At 46.3% G+C, this 21,618-nt stretch overlaps 1 protein-coding gene and 1 pseudogene across 1 annotated transcript in view; one reads left to right on the plus strand and one right to left on the minus strand.

Moving 5' to 3' along the window:
• LOC102507523 overlaps positions 1–9,092 on the plus strand; it is a 367,819-nt pseudogene extending 358,727 nt beyond the window's left edge.
• Positions 8,755–21,618, minus strand: part of LOC116667320 (ral guanine nucleotide dissociation stimulator-like) — a 94,827-nt gene continuing 81,963 nt past the window's right edge. The window contains exons 5-12 of the mRNA XM_032492019.1: positions 15,870–15,953; positions 14,876–14,995; positions 13,905–14,016; positions 13,078–13,271; positions 12,386–12,445; positions 11,244–11,437; positions 10,947–11,046; positions 8,755–8,938 (exon numbers count right to left, since the gene is read on the minus strand). Of these exons, the coding sequence (XP_032347910.1) occupies positions 8,758–8,938; positions 10,947–11,046; positions 11,244–11,437; positions 12,386–12,445; positions 13,078–13,271; positions 13,905–14,016; positions 14,876–14,886 (852 nt within the window). The 5' untranslated portion in view covers positions 14,887–14,995; positions 15,870–15,953 and the 3' untranslated portion in view covers positions 8,755–8,757. The remainder of the gene's footprint in view (positions 8,939–10,946; positions 11,047–11,243; positions 11,438–12,385; positions 12,446–13,077; positions 13,272–13,904; positions 14,017–14,875; positions 14,996–15,869; positions 15,954–21,618) is intronic.

Genomic DNA, 21,618 nt, shown 5'->3' on the forward strand with positions numbered 1-21,618 from the left:
TCCTTGCAGTTAATTTATCCAGGCTGCTAGGATTTAAAAATTGTTTAATTCTTTTAACTTTTGATTTGTATATTTGTTTGAATTTCCTCTCAATATTATCCAAATTAAGAAAAAGTGTTGAGATTCCCAGTCTTATAAACAGAATGCCTGCATCATTAGTAGATACACTTAATTTGATTGATTGAATTTCAACAGCTTTTATACTTTTGGCCTTCAGTTGGATGAAGACCAAGGGCTTTTATTGATATTTACTCTTGTTTACCAGACAACATGCTTCTTAGGATTAGTAGTATTTAAAAGCAAATTGAGACAAATTTGCATATATACATGCTGGTTGGTGATCTCTCTTAATGATCTTCAAAAATCACCTTTATCAGCTATTCCTTGAGCGAGAGAGAGCAGCCCAGTTGGCAGAAAGTAAAACAGATGAGTTGATCAGAGACGCTCCCACCACTCAGCATGATGAGAGTGGAGAGAGGCAAGAAAGAAGTGGAGAGATGCGGCGGGCGTCAACTGAGAAGACGGATGGTACAGAAGAGAAACAGGGAGGAGGAGGAAGACGATGAAGAACTTGACCTCAATACAGGTGTGTTTATTTTGATGTATTCAAATTACATATGTGTTCTTTTTCCTCCAAAACATATTTAATTCATATATTGTTATAATGTTGCTATGTTTATGGCCTCTCTAGTTCAGTGCAGACAAGCTTTGATATTTTAGTGCTTGTGGGAGTTCTTCACAGGCTTCCTAGCAGTGAGGAAGGTATGTGTCCAGTGCAGGCAAGGTCTGCTTTCCTTTCCTGGCTCTTTCTTTACTTATCTGTAAGGAGAAGCAGCTGAATAATATGACCCCTAAAGGTTTTTATACTTCTGAAACTTGGGGATTCTTTTATTGGCCTCACTTTGTAAACTGAGAGCTATTGTCATAAATTACAGTAATAGTTCTCAAAGACTTCTGCCCATATTTTTTAACTGAGTTGTCATTTTTTGGTTGAGTTGTAGAATTCTATATATTCTAGTGACTTGATTCTTATCAAGTATGTGATTTGCAGATAAATTCTGTGAGTTGTCTTCAGTTTTTTGATAGTGTCTTTTGAAACACAAAAGCTTTAAGTTTGATGAAGTCCAACTTACCTATTTTTTATTTTGTCACTTGTGGTTTTGTTGTTGTGCCTAAGAAACCATTTCCTAACCCAAGGTCACAAAGATTCAGTCCTGTGTTTTCTCCTAAGGGATTTATGATTTGGCTCTTATATTAAGGTCCTCTTCCATTTGTGTTGTTTTTTGTTGATATGTGTGGATATTCCATTTTCCTAGCGTCATTTATTGATGTTTAGCCATTCTGAAGGAAAGATGACTAACAGAGGTGTTGGTTTCTTGAATGATTTTGTGTGTCTGTGTGTGCATGTGTGTTTTAATGTACTGTTACAGTTTTTGGTTTAAATATTTTCAGCTGTTCAGCATGCTGGCAAACACATGGAGGATTGCATCGTGGCCTCATGCACAGCACTACTTCTTGGGTGTCTCTGCCAAGAGAGTCCAGTAAGTAATAGTTCAGTGTTGTTTTATGTGTCTTAAAAAGATTCCATTGTGACAGCTTCATATCATTACCTAATTAACTTATGACTTTTGCTTACCCCCTCACATTTGGTGAAGTTTAGAAGATACATTTCAAAGTAAGAATATATTGGGTTTAATAAGGAAACTCCCAGGCTAATGGAGGAATGGATTCACTGTGCCCTTGGTTGAAGTCAAAGAGAGCATCAGCTACAATCTGTGCTCAACTGGCTTCAGGTGCAAAAGTCCAGCCTCAGTGAGAGCATCAAAGACTCAGTTTCTGTCTTTACACTCTGCTGTCCCCTGCATGTCATCGTGTCTTTTGCTAGCTGTCTTCACGGCCCTGTGCAGACTCTAGCTACGTGACTTGTCTATTTAACTAATGTCCAGTGGAAGAAGGTGACCTCTTCCCGTATGTTTATTTGTAAGAGCAATGGTTTCTTTCCCCTAGGACCCCTGCACACCCACTGCAAAAAGTAGGCTTCCCCGTCGCCTTGGCCAAGACTGGCTCACTTGCTTTAATTTGATCTACCCACTGGCCAGGGAAATGGGATTACTACGTGAGATTTAGATCATCGTGATTTAACTATGAGAAGTATGTGAGTGTCTAGACACGTGGGCTGAATCAGCACAGAAGTGGACAGGTTCTGGCTATTGGGATGGTCTCCTTTAAAAGGGGAAACATATGGATATTTTTTAACAGAAAGTCTCAGTAGAAGAGCCAGATTTTAAAATAAAAGAGAGAGTTTTCCCCCTTAGCTGCCAGGGGCATTCAGGTTGCAAGAAAGAGTGGAGGAAGGTCTATTGTATAGTGGGGTGGTTAGTTTTTCTTCTCTGAGGCTGGAGGACTAGAAGTAAAGACCATGATCTGAAGGGCGTCTATCAACCCTCTCACATTTCTTCACTTTTGCCATCAACTTTTCTACATTGCCTTGCTTTCCCCCTGTATCCATTTGTCTTGAATCCTGTGTGTTTTTCTGAATCATTCTTGTCCATCTCTTCATATTTATATTGTAGTCAAGCTCTGATCTAAATGCACACTTGCCCACTTCATCTTGGCCCTTGGTGGCACCAGCCCTTTCAGGGTCAAGGCCAGTGTTTTTAGTATGGCTTTGGCGACCCTGCAAGTTCTTTATTCCCCTTCCAGTATGTGATCTTTTCAGCTCAGTTCTTTTTCTTATTTCCTTAAAATCCAGAGATTTTTAAGGGCAAATGAGAAACACATGCCAAGCAAACGGAAAGAAGATGCTCCTTCAGTAGCACCCCCCACCCCCAAAGGAACCCGATGGGCATGCTATGTAAATTAAAGATTTTTAGATATCGTGTTTTGCACACACCCAGATTTCGGTCATGGTCTTTCTTAAATAATCGTTCTTAAAATTAATTGAGTTATTATCAAATGTGACTTATTTTGGGCCATCTTTCCTATGTTAATAAATTCCTATTCATCTATGTTTCTCTTGCTTCTAAAGAGATCATAAGGTCCTTAGGTTGTGGGAAGTGTTGTGAATTCATAGAAACTAAGATGTCTTTGTTGCCTTGGGGATGATTATGACTAACCTCAAAAAGCTATCTGATAGAACAAAATGTAAAGGAGATTGGTTTGCCCGATGCTTAAGTGGAAAAGAAACAGAACAGCAGGTGATTCTGCTGCAGTAAGTGCTGCTCTGTGGTGAGGGCAGCCTGCCTGGCCCGGCAGACACTGGTGTCATTTCCCATCACCCCCCGGACACCTGACGTCCTGCAGGGCTCAGTCTCCTCTCTGCCCTTCCTGTCCTTGCTGCTCTCGTGACTCCCCATTCCTGAAGTCCTGCACGCCATTGCCGCCGCCACAGCTAGCTTCCTTAAGAGCACGTCTGATCCCATAACTCCTTCTCTCACCAGTCTTTCTTGACTTACCACCATTTAGGCAATGGTGACTTTACTGCTGCAAGACCCCAAACTTAAAATTACATTCTCCAAATTTTAACTCTGCCAGAGCCCTTTGGCACTTTCTAAATTTCCCAAATAGGCCACGCTGTTTCCCGCCTTTTCTGTTTGTACCTGCTGCAGGCTGCTTAAAAATAAATGCTGTGACTCCCTTTCCCACCCCTCAGCCACTCACGATGTTGTGTTCTGCAGTGTGGTGACAGAAGAGGATGAATTTGCCTTATTGAGAGGCTTTCACTCAGAACCCAGGATCTGATCCCTTATCCTGTGTGATGGGAGTGCGCTTCTCTACTGAGCAGCCCGCACAGACCCCTCAGCCCCCTCTCTCCCCACCGCTGTGGTCTCAGCCCCTTCCCTAGAAATTGGTCAAAGACGTTCTTAAATCCGGCTTTCCTTTCCCTTATGCAGTGACCATAGCTATTGCCCTTACAGCATATTCTCCACTTTGCAGTATATTTTAGAAATACAGACATTTAAAGATTGACAAATCTCTCAGTATTTTAGCTGCAAACTTGTTAACTCAGTAGGAGTAACTTATGCTCCTGCCTCCCAGCTGGGGGCCTGTGGTGGCTTTTGGTGGGAAGGGTCACTTAGACTGTGGGTGATTGATCTTTTCTGAAATTCTATTCATATCATTATTTTGCTTATTTATAATTCCAAAAATACCTTGACAGGAATAAAGAAGAGGGAGAGAGGGGGCTGGCTGCATATTTCCTAAGAGGGGCAACGTATACTCTCCTCTCCTGCCCTGTGAAGGAAAAATCAAGTCAGAAACTTCCCTGTTCCTCCTCCTCTTGTGGCAATGTATTTTCTTTTGTGTTTTTTATTATAGGTGAGCACCCTTAGAAGAGATTTTTCTTTTATTCTTTATGAACTTCTAAGTCATTTTTAAAATATGTTGAAATAGAACAGGTTTTAGACAGGCCATGTACTTTTCTTATAACAGATAAGTTTATATATAGTCTGGCTGCTTCTTGCTAATGAATGATGGGAAACATCTTAAGCTTAAGCAAAACTGGAATCTCTACATCAGGCAATCTAGATAAAAACAAAGTTGTTGAGAGAGAAATGGAGACAAATTGTATAAATCTAACTGTTTATGAACCTTTTAAAGTCAGAAAAATGGGTGATAAATTGAAGGAAATCTCTGAAACGGTGCTTGAAAACAGGGTCCACCGAGGGGAAGCTGAGCTCTGAGAAGAATGACAGCTCCCTTGGTGGTGTGGCACCAGCAGGGACCAAGCCATCCTCCAGGCTTTCCTCCTGTACAGCTGTGATTGCAGCCCTCAGTGCTAAAAAGGCTGCTTCCAACTCCTCTGAAGAACCAGTGACCAATTGCTGGGGGTCCTCTCTGTTACCCAAAGAAGTAAATGACAGCCCTAGAACCATTGAAAAGTCTCCTGAATCCCAGAGTCTCACCAAAGGGATGGAAAAATCATCCCTCAAGCAGCCAGATGCATCTCCAGTGAGAACAGTAGTGAGGGATCGCCCTCCTTTCCTGCAGGGTCGACACCAGCAATCCCCAAAGTCTGCACCAAAACCATCAAGACATCTTCTGGGGAAATCAAGGGGATGGTGATGAGGGTGTTGCCCGAAGATAATCTTTTTTTTTTTTTCCGAAGATAATCTTGATGCTGGAATAAAGCCTTCAGAGCAGACGGGGTCCATGGTGGTGTCCGTGATGTCGCATCTGTCATCTCCAGCCTCAGCCACTGTCCTTTCCTTCCAGCCTCAGGACACCTGTGCAGTCAGTGGTCATCACCAACGCTGTTGCCCCTGCCGAGCTGACGCCCAAACAGGTCACGATCAAGCCTGTGGTGACCGCCTTCCTCCTGGTGTCAGCTTTGAAGATGGCTGGCTCGCGAGTCATTAACGTGAAGCTCACCAACAACACGATGGTCAAAGACACAGTCATATCTGCTGCCTCCATTCAGAGCACCAGCAGCGCCATCTTTAAAGCCGCCAGTGCCACCCAGCAGCAAACTGTCGTGGTGCCGGGCTCCAGCCTGGCCAATGCCAAACTTGTGCCAAAGACTCTGCACCTTGCCAACTTAACCTTCTGTCTCAGGGTGCCAAGGCCACCTCTGAGCTCTGCCAAGTGCTCACCACACCTCAGCAGCAAATAAAACAGGCAATAATCAATGCCGTGGCCTCGCAGCCACCCTAAAAGCTCTCATGGGTCCTGGCAGTGTCCTCCCTGCAGAGTTCTGTGGTGGAAGCTTTCACCAAGGTGCTGCATGGCGTCAACTCAGTCCCAGCTTACATCCCCAAGCTCAGTCCTCCTGCCAACGCGTGCATCACATTATAAACCCGTGGGTACAAGTGCTTGGAGTATGGGGACTCCTTTGCCCTGAAAAGAGCCTGACCCAACACTAGGACAGATGCAGTGTGTGCATTGAAGTAACATGCAACCACTGTAGTAGGAACCTCATTACTGACAACAAGTGCAGCCTCCCGTCCCCTGCCCGTGGGCACGAGGAGAAGGGAGAGGTGATGCAGGGCTCCCACTTGATGGTGAAGCCGGTGCCAGCAGGTCAAATGCTCGTTTCTCCATCAACCAGTATCCTGCTTCATCTCCCACTCTGCTGAGCTCCGTGGGGCCGGCACACACACTGTAACATAAATCCCATCTGGCATAAGTGGGACAGTCACATCAGCCCCTTTGAACTCACCCATCCTTCCAGCTATGCCTCGGGATGAAGACCCACCAAGCTCTGTAGGCGTAGTCTGAAATGTTTGCAGTGTAATGAAGTTTTCCAGGATGAGACATGGCTGGCTGCCCACGTCCAGCAGGCTGCAGACATGAGTGGACAAAAGACTTGCCCTGTCTGCCAGATGCTGCTTCCTCACCAGTGCAGCTCCGCCTCCCACCAGAGAATCCATCAGCACAAATCTCCCTGCACCTGCCCCGAGTGCAGGGCCACCTGCAGGTCAGTGCACTTCCAGACCCACGTCACCAAGAACTGTCTAAACTACACGTGAGAGTTGGTTTTCGATGTTCATATTGCAATGTTGTCTCCTCTGATGCGGCCACGCTGAAGTCTCACATTCAAGGTTCTCACTGTGAAGTCCTCTACAAGTGTCCTATCTGTCCAGTGGCATTTAAGTCTGCCCCAAGTGCACATTCCCATGCCTACACACAGCACCCTGGCATCAGGATCAGAGAGCCAAGAATAGTAAGTGTTCCATGTGCGACACTGTATTCACCCTGCAAATCCTGCTGTATCGCCACTTTGACCAGCACATTGAAAACCAGAAGGTGCCTGTTTTCAAGTGTCCAGACTGTTCTCTTTTACATGCACAGAAGCAACTCATGATGGACCATATCACGTCTATGCATGGAACACTGAAAAGCATGGAAGGGCCTCCAAACTTGGGTATAGACTTGCCTTTGAGCATTAAGCCTGGAACTCAAAATTCAGCAAATCAAAACACAGAAGACACCAGATCAATGAATGGGAAAGAGAAATTGGAAAAGAAATCCCCCACCTGCGAAGAAATCAGTGGAAACAAAAAAAGTGGCCAGTCCTGGGTGTATGTGTTGGGGTGTGACCACCTGTTCACACAGAGAGACGTTGACATTTCCCACGTGAGGAAGGAGCACGGGAAGCAAATGAGGAATCACCCCTGTCACCAGTGTGAAAAATCTTTCAGCTCATCCCTCAGCCTCTGCCCTCACAACCGGGTCAAACACAAAGGCATCAGGAAGGTTTACACCTGCTCGCACTGCCCAGACTCCAGGTGGGCCTTCGTGAAATGACTGATGCTGGAGAAACATCCAGCTCACACATGGTATTAAGGATCCTGACTTGAAAGGAAAGACAGAAGCCACCAATGAGTAGGAAATGGAAATAAAAGAAGATGCCAAGGTTCCCAGCCCCAAGTGGAAGATAGAAGAACCTGTTCTAGAGTTCAGACTGCCTAGAGGAGCCATCACCCGACCCCTGAGAAAGCTGAAGACAAACACCCATTGCAGTAGTCATGCACAGCTGTGTTTCTCCATGTGGTGATTGATTTGTTAATTTAGTCCCAGCAAGGAACTTTAGGACCATACGATCTATTTTTATGATATTGGATCCCTGAGGGAATTAAAGGTGTCCTCTGAGACCTCAGGGACAATCAAGGTGGGGGCGAAGTGAGAACAGAAGCAAGAGCAGAAGGTGAGATGTGACCTGGGCGACCCCTGGGATCATGTGGGTCCTGGCTGAGGGGCTCTGTGGGAAGGTCTTCAGGAGTAAAGGGCCTGGCAGGTGAGGAAGGTGCCTATGTATGATGACCTCCTGTCTGGACAGCTCCAGGAGAGGCTCCATTTCAAATACATTTGCAAATCTGTCCAATCTTCCCTCCTAAGTGTATTCATTCAGGAGTGCGAGCTTGTCTTCTTGGCCAAGCGCTGGACTAGAGACCTGTAATATACTGGAAAACAAGGCCTAGACTCTGCTCCCAGGTGGCTGAGCATTGGTTAGAACACAATACAGGGAAAGCTGCTGTAGGCAGAGGATCAGGTAATTAAAATCATAACCTGTCCCTCTCCCAAGTTTCTTATCATCACTGTTCATGATTCTGACCGTGATGCTCCTTCAGGATACACAGGGTATTTTGCAGAGCTCCCCAGGGGAAAGGAGACTCAGTGCTGTGAGCATAGGAGACAGTGTGGACCCACCTTGGCTGTGGTGAGCAGGAGAGCTTTCCTGGTGAGTGACTCCCACTGAGGCCTACTGCCCTGCTTCAATTGTCTCCTAGGGATCCAGGGACAACCCCACTGTCCTGTGAGGCAGAGGACTTGCACTCAATGATCCACATCACACACATACAAAAAAACAACACAATTTAAAATATTTCTACAGCATTACACTGATTGTCAAAGTGTTTTATTGAAATCAATATGTACAGACAGCTGGAGGGAGAGAGGAAGGGACAGAGGTGGACACACATGGGGGCTGGACACAGATGAGACACGTCTGTGTATCCCAAGGGACAATTTCCACTCAGTGGCTCACCTTCTTTTTGTGAATTGGAGTGGATTTACATTAGCTTCCAAACGAGGTGGAAGAAGAAAAGCAAATCCCTATAGCTTAAAGAAAGCCTCAGTTTCTAAAACTTCTTCTGAGGAAGGCTAAAGTGGAAGGGACCACTTTGGAATGGAGCAGCCTGTTTCTCAGAAGCAGTGACAGACAGCCCTCTGGTGGCCGTATGAGGAATGGCATGGGAGCCGCTGGCTCCATGGATGGCAAACAGGCAACATTCACACACACACACATCCGTCTTGCTGTTAGGAGAACGCCAATTCCATAAGATCAAAGTCTTGGCTGTGCCTTCTAGTGCAAGTCCTCATCTTGATCGTGCCATGACCGGGCACTTCCCAAGGGCGGGGTCTCAGGGAGTGTTGATGGAGACCCTGAGCTGGGCCCCATCCACAGCAGAGAAGAGAGGAGGTCGATGCCTCACAGGACCTGCAGGGATAGAATGGGAACATGCTGGGGTCACATGTCCACATCCCAACCCTGTGTTCCTGGTGCAGAAAAGAGAGTCTATCCAAAGACACGCATGGCCCTTTGCTGTTCACATTAACAATAAAATGTCAATGCAGTTTTGAAATGTATCACACAACATCTGTGTCTCATTTCATCTAAAATGATGTCAAACTTGAAAAAATGAGATGACCCTCTATTACGAGTCACTTTGTCACTTACCAGGTGTAATGATTGTATCCACTGAAAATGTTAGAAAACATGACTTTCAAAGCTGTGTCGTGTTCCTTCTGATCCCTTGCCCTTAAAGGACCTGCTTCTATTGCTCCTGCTGCCAACTTCCTCGACAACGATGTCTTCTTCATCTCTGAAAGTGGAGCCCAATGCTGTCCTCCCCAGGAAGCTTCCAAATCTAGGATCCTTCCCTGAACTTCCCAAGCATGAACCCTGTCCATTTTCCTAGGATGGCAGGCACTTCCCAGCATGTCGTCTCTCCTTCTGTGGATTCTGAGCTTCTCCCAAACGAGGAAGCTCCTCAGTCAGTTCTCAGTCTGCTCTCTGCTCAATGCTTGACCTAAGTTAAATATTCAATCAAAATTTGGACATCATTCATCTGAACAAGTTATGCACTGTTTCTTATGTCATCCTAAACTTAGAATGAAATCCCAGAAAAGAATCAGGATGTCTTGAAGCAAAAGGGCTAGTTTGTTGTCCGCAAGGTCTGCAAAGCAGGAACACACAGTTTTTACCTGAAATAGAGAGTATGAACCCCGGGGCTTGATGGGTTGAAGAATTTCTCAAAGCAAAACTACGAAACGTAGAGGTGGGTGACTTGCAAGGGTCTTGGATGGCCCGTGCAGCCTGACTACAGATCCTAGCAGCCGAACCACAAGTTTCCCATGACTGGCTGACATTGGAGCATCTCCTTAGAGGTTTGACGAGGTGGGGCTTTTAGCAGAATCAGAAGTCTGACAGGTGTATGTGATTTTCTGAGAACTTGGAAGCATGTGAGTGAACCCGAGGTCCATCATGAGCTACACAGGATCTCTAGCTTCCAAAACCTCCAAGTGGACAAGGGATATCTGGGCTTCTGTACTGAAGGCATTTTGTCGAGGTGAATTTGGTTTTGCCTTCAGACTTGGGTGTAATCATTTCTGGCCAAGTCCTACAAACCGACACTGAGCCTGTGCTCCTAAGCATCAAGGCCGAGCCTCAGCCCAGGCGGCCCTTCCCCTGGGTCCTCTGATCTCTCCTTTGTCTGCTCCCAGTTGAAATAGAGGCTTCTGTCTTCCCCACTCCAGGAAGAGCTCAGAATCTCCTCCCTGTGAGGACCTATGTTGTGTGCATGGGGGCATCCATCTTCAGGCAGAGAAGAGAGAGGTCGCTGACTGCGGCCTCACTCAGTCACCTCCAATCACGGGATCACTGGACTTTACTTTGATGGACAACATTGGCCCCCCTCATCCCCTATTTCTGGTTTTGGGGGAAAGGCAGAGGTACTTCCCCTGCAGAAGCTGAATGCAAGGTTGCCAGTCCTGTGGACAGGACATGGGTGGGGCAGTGGGTCTCTGATGGGGGAGCCTGAGGGGTGGGAGGGCCTGTGAGCACCTCCTAGGGCACCTGGCCTGAGGCTCGGACCTTCCTTCAGCTTCTCTGGCACCTGATATGTTTGGGAAGACACTTACTGCACATCTGAGCTCAAGTGGGTGCCCCTTTTGCAAATCAAAGTTCCCCTGCAGGGAACATATACAGGACCCAGCATAAAGACAATGTCCTGGCTTATTTTTAATTTTTAAATGTGTAAAATTTAAACCAAAAAACAATGATGATCATTGTCTTCATCCATTACTCAGCCAGACACAATAGGTCCCAAGTAATATGTTATCACCTACTGAGAATAATCAGGAGTTGTTAATTCAGACACCTCAGGAACGGTGGGTGTTCCAGCACTGAAGGCGAGGGCAGGCAGCAGAGCCTGACTGATACTTACAGCACGACCCTCTGCTCTGGCTCTGGCGCTGTCGCAGGCAGGAGAGCTGGAGCTGGCTCTCCATCCAGAGGTGTTTCCCCAGCGGGTTCTGGAGCTGGTGCTGTGGCTCCAAGAAGGGAAACTCTCAACAATAGGACTGCTTTCCCACGTGTCTCCCAAAGCCAGGGGAGCCCTCACTGCTACTCAGTAAACTCTCAGTCCCTATTCCACCCTCAGGGAGTCTTCCTAGACTCTGCTCTATGTGGTCCAGTGCCTTCCCCTCGCCGCTCAGCCTTCACCACCCTGCATCCTCCTCACCATCACTCTCTGCCTCTGGGAGCTCCAGTTGCTCCAGCTGTGCCAGGAGGAGGTGGGCCTGCTGCTCCAGGTCGGAGCCAGGCATGCTCAGCTCTACATAAGCCAGCACGATCTTAAGGCCTGGAAATTCTGGAGGCTGATGGAAATCATCTGGGTACTGGAGCACCCAGGTGCCCAGGATTGATGACATGGCCCTGGGGGTAGTCAGGGAGACACCAGAGTCAGAGCCTTGGCCTTTCCTACCACATTGGGCTCCCAGGGTAGGCCTGCAGGGACTTCGGCCTTTTTGCCTTTGGCCCCTGCCCATCCAGAGGCCGGCTCTGCTCCATGTCCCACCTCAGCTAGCAGTCTGGGCGGAGGCGGGCTTGGACACAGAGGAGGGGCTGCTACAAGCCTTCTGAAGGGACAGGCTTTGCTCAATGATGTGACCACATCACCTTTTCAGGGACACTTGTCACAGTGGTATATCCATCTCCCTGCCCCTCCCCACTGGATGGCACCTCACTAGGACAGGCAGGACTATGCGCTCAGTTCACTGCCCACTAAGGCACACGGGAGCTGTTCTATGGGTGTCTGACCCAGGAGGGAACAGACAGGCTGTGTTGGCCACCCAGCCTGCCCACGGGCCTCTTCTCACCTCAGACTTAAGCTCCTGCACCTGCTGGCTGAAGTAAACCCCCAGGGACCCTGCCTGGGTCTCCTTCTGCCCCTGTCACTCACCATCATCAGGATGGGCTCTGCTTTCCCCTGAGGCTCATTGGGTCCCCTAAGCACCATCTGAGTCCCCACCATTGAGGCTACACTAGATTGTGAGTAGGATGCTCTCCACTCCTTGTGTTCTGTGTCTCCCAAAGGGCGTGTGGGCAGTGATGGGATAGATAGGGGTTGGGTGTGGGTTTTCTTCAGGGTTGACTCTGTCCTCTGATGTCCCACATGCCCCTCACAGCGCCACAGTCCCATCCACAGCTCTCTGGGTCTCGTCTCCTCTTTGCCAGGGGAAGCCCTAGGACTTCTGCTCTCAAGCCAGAATCACAGGGTATGTGGGATCCAGGATGCTGCCCACCTCTTCCCAACCAGAGAGCCCAGAGCTTCATACACTATTTGGGGAAGGAGTCCTTCCCACTTCAATCCAAGAGACTCACTGTTTCAGCTGGTGCAGGGGTCCCCCATCCTCTTCCGTAACAGGGAGGATGCACCCGTATCTAGAGGAGAGCAGGAAGGTGTCACATGGACCGTCCCGAGCACACTAGCTGGATGTGCTGTCTAGTGTGACAGTGTGACTCCCGGGAGAATGGAAGCCCTGGAGGGCAGGGCTGATGTCTGCTTGATGCATGAAATGATGGTTGTTCCTAGAAAAGCCCCTGTCCCTGGGGGCCCTTGCTATATATTGGAGGAATGAGTGAGCACACCCAGCCCTGTAGCACACATCTGAGTGGGCCTGGGACCCCACTTGTCCCTCCCAGGGATCCCTGCTCTCACTCTCCCAGGACAGGGACAGCTAATGGCGTCACAGATCCCCTTTGAAATGGGAAAACAGTTCCACCCAAGGCCAAAATCCCAGTGACACAGTAGGCAGAGGCTGCTTCATGGGTAGGAGGACAATGACAAATTCACACAACCACAGCCCTGCCAGCTGCCCTTTCTGTAAGCCAGGTTCACAGAAAGCAATTTCCATGAAGTCCTCCCTCTGTTCCTACCCTCCTAGGGCCTGAACCTCTCTTGACCCCAGTGTGCAGGGGGGCAAACTGAGGCTTTGAGAGGTAGAGGAACAATGCCTCATGGTACTGCTGGTAGGTGGCTGAGTCACCAATGTCCATGAAGACAGAGTGCTCACCTTCGGAACAGATGGTCCAGCACCTGCTGGGCGGTGGCAAAAGTTCGATAATTGCCCAGAAATGTGTTCACATAGGAGGGGTGGCCGCCCAGGATGGCAGTCACCAGCTTTGCCACCAGCTTCTCCAGCCTGTGTTGCTGGAGGCTCCACACCCTGGAGGCCTCATCCCTGGACCTGGATGGTCCAACTCCCACCTGGGGTGGAAAGAGGAGAGGCATGAGTCAGAGGCACCACCGGGGACCCCCAGGAGCTTGGGGCTGGAGACCAGACTGACTCCTCAAGCCTCAGGGTCCTGTGCATGTGGTGGAACAGGGGAGCCTTGAGCAGATTTAAGGTTCTCGGCATCACCAGTACAAGGGGCGAAGGGCGATGATGAAATGCATCAGTGCTTCAGATCCCTGTGTCAGCACCGCAGTGCCAGCCCCTCCCTGCATGCACCACTGCATCTCTGTGCCTGCTGTCACAACATCCCATTGTAGAGATGAGAACACAGCGGCTGAGCCTGGGGTGGGAGGGCTCAGGATCTTCAGGTTAATGTGGACGCGTGGGGATGGAGGAGAAACAGGACAATCTGTAGAAAAGTGCAGAAACACCCTTGACTTTACATGAACTGAAGTTCTGTGAAAGTCTCTTTCTGAGATTCGGACTCATATGTGGTCACTGACTTGCATGTGGCCAAGGCACGGCCTGGGCTGTGAGGGCACGTGGGGGAGACAGGGGATCAGATCCCTTTGCCAACAGGTCTCTAAGAGGCAGCCCAGGGGAGGAGTGGGGCAGCTATTGGGCCCGGGGCTTCCTGGGTGTGGAGTCTCCTCGCTCGCACTCACCCTGAGCCTGTCCTGGGCTCTGCTGCTGTCGTGGAGCACCTGCCTCTCCTGCAGGGAGATGGGAGCCGGGGACTCCATTGAACAGGTCCTGTCCCATTTTCTGTGTGGAGTCCTGCAAACACAGTGCCCAGTGGCCAGGCAGAGACCTCAGAGCCCTGTCTGGTTCTCTTGCTGGTTCTCCGACCCATAAGACATCTCCAGTCCCGACACACATACACCACTGTCTGCAGAGACCTCCTTCAAGGACAAAAAAGCTGACAAACTGGGGGCCTTGTATTCCCATTGACACAGATAAGATGCCCCTCAGGAGTCCTCTTTCCCCCTTATCAGCCCTGTCCTTGGATGTGGCCATGTTACCAAGTGCTCAAGAACCTATTCCTGCCCAGAGGGGACACCTCCTCTCAAGTCCCCCTTCCCTGACATGGAGATGAGGGGCAGTGGGCCTGCCCAGGGAGGGCCCCCAACTGAGGCTGGTCCTAGACTGGCCTTCTCCAGGCCACCCTGTTTTACCTTAGGCCGCCTCCTCAAAATAGGCCAGAGGCATCTGGGTTGAGGGTTCCACAGACGCCTACAGCCATTGAACAACCTCTCAGTCCAGGGTTTCCTTGCGGAGAAGCCCCAAGAGACTGGGAAACAAGAAGAGAGCATGTTTCTTCTGTAACTGTCTCCAGCCAAGTGAGCTGGCTCTGGGGCCATCACTAGAATGTGGGTGCCTGGTAACCAGGTTCCATTTCGGTTGGGGTCTGTTAAGGATGTGATGTCACTTCCTGGGGTCCACTTCCTGGAACCCCCTCCTCAGACAACACCTCCACACACAGCCCTCTGGGCTGTTGCCTGCTCACCCCCTTCTCCAAGCAAACCCACCTCTTCCACAGTTTCAGCAGCCCTGCCCTTTCCATGGCTCCCAGGGAGGATCTGTGTGCAGCTGTGAGAAGACGTCCTGGTTTCCACACTGAACTCCTCATTCTTACCTGTTCTCCATCCTGGATAAGTCCTGGTGTCTGTCCAGGTCTGTGTCTCCCCACCTGCACAATGGGAATGATTCTAGCAGATACTTCTAGGAATGTCCTCAGGTGTAAGTGGAATAAGGCCTAAAAAATGGGGGAGTGATGTCACATGTAGGTAGGTGCCTTCAACCCATGTTTTTCTTTCTCTGACTTCCTCCTCCATGTCTGTTCCTCTTCTGATCCCACCCCATAATCCTTATTCAATGTACAGTGGTGCACAGGTGTCTATGTGTGTGTGTGTGTGTGTGTGTGTGTGTGTCTTAAGCTGGTGCTCACAGTCTGTGTGGCCATCAGAAACTGCCCCCACACAAAAGGGATGGGCAAGAGCATCCTGAGGTCTGAGGATTTCTAATTTCCATAGCAAACTCAAGAGGGGCTGAGGCCCTCGCTTAGAAGCTCAGAGCATGTGACTCAAGGCCATGCAGGTAGCAGGGCTGGAGCTGAGATCAAACACAGTCTGGTTCCACAGTCCACGCTCAATACTATGGTGCTGGACGCAGGAGACTGTCCCCTTCAGCAGTCACACAGCCTGGCCAGCTGGATTTCTCTGGCTGTACCCACAGTGGCCCAGGGATTTACAGGAAGATGATGGCTGCCATCACCATTGGGCTTGTCAATGTTATTTGCTCCTTCCTTCATGTTCCTGCTCTTAAATGACTCTCCCTAAGACTCAGGCTTGCTGTCAGGTTTTAGCCAGTTCCAACTGCAGTAAAAACATCTTCTGGGTCATCATGAACGGAGTATTTTTCATCAGCTGTGTACCGCCACTTGGTTGAAACCCCCTGGGAAGCAGTTTTTCCCCATGGATTCATTATAAGGTCGTATGAGTTTTGCCATTTGTTTAGATTTCTCATATTAATTATATCACTTATTATTTGTCTTTGACTTACTTCACATAGTATGATAATTTCTAGTTTTCCCAGACATACTCCTCAATGTTTACAGCAGCTCTACTTACAACAGCCAAGATGTGGAAGCAAAGTACATGTCCATCGACAGATGAATGGATAAGGAAGATGTCGCCTATATACACCATGGATTACTATAAAAAATTAATGAGATAATGTTATTTCCAGGTAAATGGAATGGATGCAGAGATTATCATACTTAGTGAAGTAATTCAGACAGAGAAAGATAAATTTATAACTTATATGTGGAAACAAACAAAAAAGTGATTCAAATGACCTTATTTAGAAAACAGAAACAGGCTCAGAGACATAGAAAACAATCTATGGTTACCAGGGGGGGAAAGTGGTGGTGGGGAGGGATAAAGTAGGAGTGTGGGATTACAGATACTCAATAGTATGTACAAAATTGATAAACAACAAAGACCTACTGTATAACACAGGGAAATATATCCAGTAACTTGTAATAACCTATAATGGAATAGAGCATGAGAATGAACATATATACAACTATAACTGAAGCATTATGTTGTACACCAGGAACATATACAACACTGTAAATCAAATCTACTTCCATGAAAAAATAAAGTGTATCAGAACTGATCTAATCTCATTAGCGTCCAAGGTTTAAGTGGCTCCAGGCTGCCTTCTGGAACTCTCTTCCCACCCCTCCCCATATCCTTGCAGCAGCTCCATCTCCCAATGGGCTCAAACCAGAACCTGGGACTCTGCTCCCTCTTTCTTCCTCACTCCACATGCAGTTGGATCTTCCCCTGTCCCTGGGTCCCAACTTCAAATGCTTTCACCACCTCTCTGAATGTCGCTCCCCCATCCTTTCCAGGCCACCACTGACACTGTCCCAGATTCATATTCTTTTCTTCCATTTCTCGCTGCCTCTGATCCAATACAGGGATGTTGAAAAGATACATCAGTTTGGGTATCTGTGCTAACACACAAGAAATCTCTCAGGGGCATTTGGGGACAAGCCCCAATTCTCAGCCAGACCTGATGGCCCTCCTCCTGCCAGCAGCCCACCTGGCCTTTCTCCCCTTGGTCCAGTCACACTAGGCTCTGTTCTGCCCAGAACCACCTCCTTCCCCACCTTCAAAAGCCCCAGGCTGGGAGCCCATTGAACTCTTTACCGGGATGTCTCCTTGAGGTATACGTCAAATGCTGGAGATTGCTCTGCCCTGGGCACTCAGTTCCTCCCCCAGGGCTCTTTCCATAGTCCCAGGAGATGCAGTCTGGCCTCGTGGGCCCCAGTACTTTCCTGGGAAGTGGTCGGAAGCTGGGACTCTAGGAAACCACAGGCCCCCAATCCCATGATTCATCCTGCAACTGACTTGTACGTGAGCCCAGCTGGCTCTATAGCCCTTTGGTGACTCCAGGAAAAGAGCCCCCAACCCTTGGGAACTCTGACCCACTGCTGGATTTCCAGGTGGAATTTAGAGAAAAAGGAAGTGAGCCAAAATTATAGTGACCCAAAGATATTGTCATATAAACAGATACACAGATCAGTGAAACAGAACACAGAGCCCAGAAATAAATCCTCACATGTATGGTCAAGAAATTTGCAAGAAAGAAGCCTAAAATGCACAGTAGGGGAAAGGACAGTCTCTACAATAAATCGTGTGGGGAAACTGGACAGCTACATGCAAAAGAATCACACTGGACTGCTATCTTATATCATATATAGAAACGAATTCAAAATGGGTTAAAGCCTTGAATAGAAGACCTGAAACCATATAACCCCAAGAAAGACTAGGCAGTGAGCTCCTTAACGTCAGATTTAGTTTTAAATTGTTGGCGCTGACTCCGAAAAACACAAGAGATGAAAGCAAAAATTAACAACTGAGACTACATCAAACTGAAAATCTTCTACACAGCAAAGGAAATGATGCACAAACTGAAAAGGTGAGGAATGAAATGGGAGAAAATATCTGCAATTCAGATCTGATTAGGGGTAATTTCCAAAATATATAAAGAGCTCACACAACTCAATAACAACAAACAAATCCTCATTAAAAAATGGGCACGGGGTCTGAATAGTCATTTTTCTAAAAATGACCTCCAGATGGCCAATAGGCACATGAACAGGTGCTCAACATCATTAATCATCTGAGAAATGCACATCAAAACCCCAATGAGATATCATCACATTTGCCAGAGTGGTCATCATCAAAAAGATCACAAATAACAAATGATTGTGAGGAAGTGGAAAAAAGGGAACCCTTGTACACCATTGATGGGAATGTAAATTGTTGCAGCCAGTATGGAAAAGAATATGAAGATTCCTCAAAAACTAAAAATAAACCTATTCTATGATCCAGAAATTCCACATCTGGATATATATTTGAAGAAAAGATAAACACCAATTCAAGAAGATAGCTGTACCCCAATGTTTATAACAGTATTATTTAGAACAGCCCCAAAATGGAAGCAATCTAAGTGTCCAGTAATAGATGAATAAATAAAAAGATAACATATAATGTATTTTATTTGTGTGCACACACACACACACGATGGAATACTACTCAGCCATAAAAAACATTGACATTTTCCCATTTGAAACAACATGGAATGACCTGGAGGATATTATGCTTACAGGAATAGGTCAGGCAGAGAAGACAAATACTGGATGTTATCACTTACATGTGTAATCTGAAGTACAAAACAAGTGAACATATATAATAAAACCAAGATAGTCTCACAGACAATAGAGAACAAACTAGTTGTTTCTTGTGAGAGGGAAGGGGGGAGGGCCAAGAAAGGGTAAAGGATTAAGAGACACAAACTACTACATATAAAATAAAATAAATAAGCTCTGTGTCTATAGGAGTGCTTCCTTGTGTGTTTTAAACTTAAACAAGCCCCAGTTTCATCCTGGGGTGTTGGTGGATGCTGGGGTGAGGTGAAGCTACCTTTGTAAAATAGTTGCCAAGCTTTCCAAAAATTCAAAAACATCAGCTCCTCAGGCCACACTGAGGTGAATGTGTGACCAACTTCTTCAGTTATTTCAAGAAAGAGAAACGTTCATGGAGTTTTATATTTTCTAGATTTAATTTTGGTGACTTTTATTTTCCAGAAAATTATTCATGTAGCCTAACGTGGCCTGTATATAGCTATGAAGTTTTCATTATCTTTTTTAGAATACTTTTTGCTACAATATTTCTTCTCTTATTCATAATAAACTGACTTTTTAAAGTTGCCTTGACAGGGTTCATCTATTTTCAGTTAGAAAAACAGTATTTTCCTTTTCCAAAAACCAGCATTTATTTGTGTCCATCAAGCAGAGTGTTTGCTTTCCAACTGATTATTTTAGGTTTTTTATATTGAATTCCTCCTCCATTTGCAATGTTTAAAATTTTGTTTTCAATTCTTAAGTTGAATGCATGCTTTGTATTATTACAAACTTGCTAAATAAATTAAAAAGTTCAAGTTTTTTACTGAAAAAATGGGAGCACAGCTGCCATAAAGGGAAACAGACACCGCAAATGAAGTTATAGTGAGTAACAAAGGGAAGAATACATTTTTAGCATCGATAAGACAAAGAGTTAAAATCAGTTCCATACAGAGAATACCACAAGTTAATTAAAAATATATAGAAAAACTGACAAAGGACATAATAAAAAACTCACTTCTGAGGAACTGCAATGCTCAGTGACTCTCAAAAGACAACCCTGACTTTACCTAGTTCTAAGAAAAAGAACCTTTTTAATGACTTCCAATCACACCACTACTTTTGTATAAATATTCAAAAATTATAGCATACTTTATGTAGCAATAAAGGCACCTTTTTCCCCCCATAACAGAAACCAATAAATGCCGTTCAAAGTGAACTGCTAAGCACAGCTCTTTGTGTTTCTTTTACAGAAGACAGGATCCTGATTGGATAATTGCAATAACCTGGTTCTAAGGGGAAGCCACTTCCCCCATTGGCTTAGCTTTCTTCCAGTTACTTCAATGAGATGCTGGGGGGCTTTGAAAACTCCTTCAATGAGAGACTGGTGACAAGCCCTGGTTCCTATGGTAGTTAATGATCCTGCACTTGTAGGAAACAGCTAGGAAATCAAAGATATGTTTCCCCCTGTCTGTTGTTGGTAGTAGCTTCATTTGGCTTCACCTGATGATGGCCTGGTGGAGGATGAGGGAAGGCTCCTCCTCAGCCACCACTCACTTTATACCAGTGTATCCTGACCTCTCTGAGCACAAGAATTCCTGGGACTTCTGTTGAAAGCACAATTCACCTGGTGCTTCCTAGGGTACTCAGCAGCAGGACCAGGAGTATGGACTTTCCACAGCACCTAAGGGCTTCTTAACAGCAGCAAAGATGGGGAAACAAACCATTCAGACTGTTCTTCCTTATTCAGCTTCATGGATGTATAAATGAGGTACAAAACACTGCACAATTTTAAAGTGTACACTTCACTCATGTATATACTCAGAAAACCATCAACCTAATTAAGATTTAAAATATACACAAGAGGATTCTTCATCCCTCTTTGTAATCCACACATCCCTCGCTCCCTCCTGTCCTCAGGCAAACACTAATCTACTTTCTTCCACTATAGATAATATGGCATTTAATATGAATGACATCTTTCTGTACTGCAGAAAGTATCTGGTTGCTTTCACTGAGCATACATATTTTGAGATTTAAAAATAAATAAGCTACAAGGATACACTGTACAACACAGGGAATATAGACTATTTCAAATAACTTTAAATGGAGTATAATCTATAAAATTCTGAATCACTATGATGGACACTTGAAACTACTAAAATATTGTACCTCAACTATACCTCAGTTAAAAAAAGAACACTTGTAACCTCCATCCAGGCCAATCAACTGTACTTTTCCGCCAACCTAGCACGCTCTCCCTGTGCCACATCCCAATCTCAACCAGCTCCTTCCTACCAAAAGTACTCACTGTCCTGATTTTTATACTCATTACTCTCTTTGAGTTTCTTTGTTGTTCTTTTCACCCAAGTGTGCCTCTCTAGGCCCTGTAGGTGAGGCTTGCTCATTGTCTTGTACAAGGACTACTCATCCTTGTAGTCTAAGTTCCTTCTCCATCCCTTTCTCTTTCTTATGCTGTATCCATGGAAGACCCTGAGCCCTTCCACCTATAGAAATTTCCAGAATGGACTTTGCACATTGTGTTCTCAGATGCAGTTCAGCACATCCCTCTCTTCTTTCCATTTCCTGCAGATTTTCAGCTGTATTCAGAGGCTTGATGAGACTCAGGATCAAGATTTTCGATGAGACCCTAGATACTGATGTGCCTTTTCATTAAGGGACACATAATGTCATGTTGTACTGTCTATTTTTGAGATGTTAGCAGCAAGTTATGTTCAATGCTTACATTGGTTAATCCATTTGGGGTGGTCAATGATAACATTCTAGTTACTTCATTTCTTTTTCATTTATTAGCTGGTTTAATTTTGAAGAGGCACTTCCGTTCATCTACTATTTGGTCACCCATTGAAACAGTTCATGGAGGAAAGGCAGGTTAGATGCTTCTTTCTTTTCACTTATTTATCCATCATCAAGATAATGGAGGGATCAGCCAAGATGGTGGAGTAGAAAGAGGATCGTAGCTCACCCTCTCCCACAAATACACCAAAACTCTTATCCATGAACCCACCCAGCCAACCAGAGCACTAGCTGAACTCTCACAGAACGTCGCTTTCTTTAAAAGACAAAGATGCCACGAATCTAGGAGAAAAGGAAAAAAGAAAAGAAGAAAAGGCAAAACACTGTGGGACTGCTCCCATTGGGAGGGAGCAGCAAAGGAGACA

This window comes from Camelus ferus, chromosome 11 (genome assembly GCF_009834535.1).
Source record: "Camelus ferus isolate YT-003-E chromosome 11, BCGSAC_Cfer_1.0, whole genome shotgun sequence".
In the NCBI taxonomy this organism is placed as follows: domain Eukaryota; kingdom Metazoa; phylum Chordata; class Mammalia; order Artiodactyla; family Camelidae; genus Camelus; species Camelus ferus.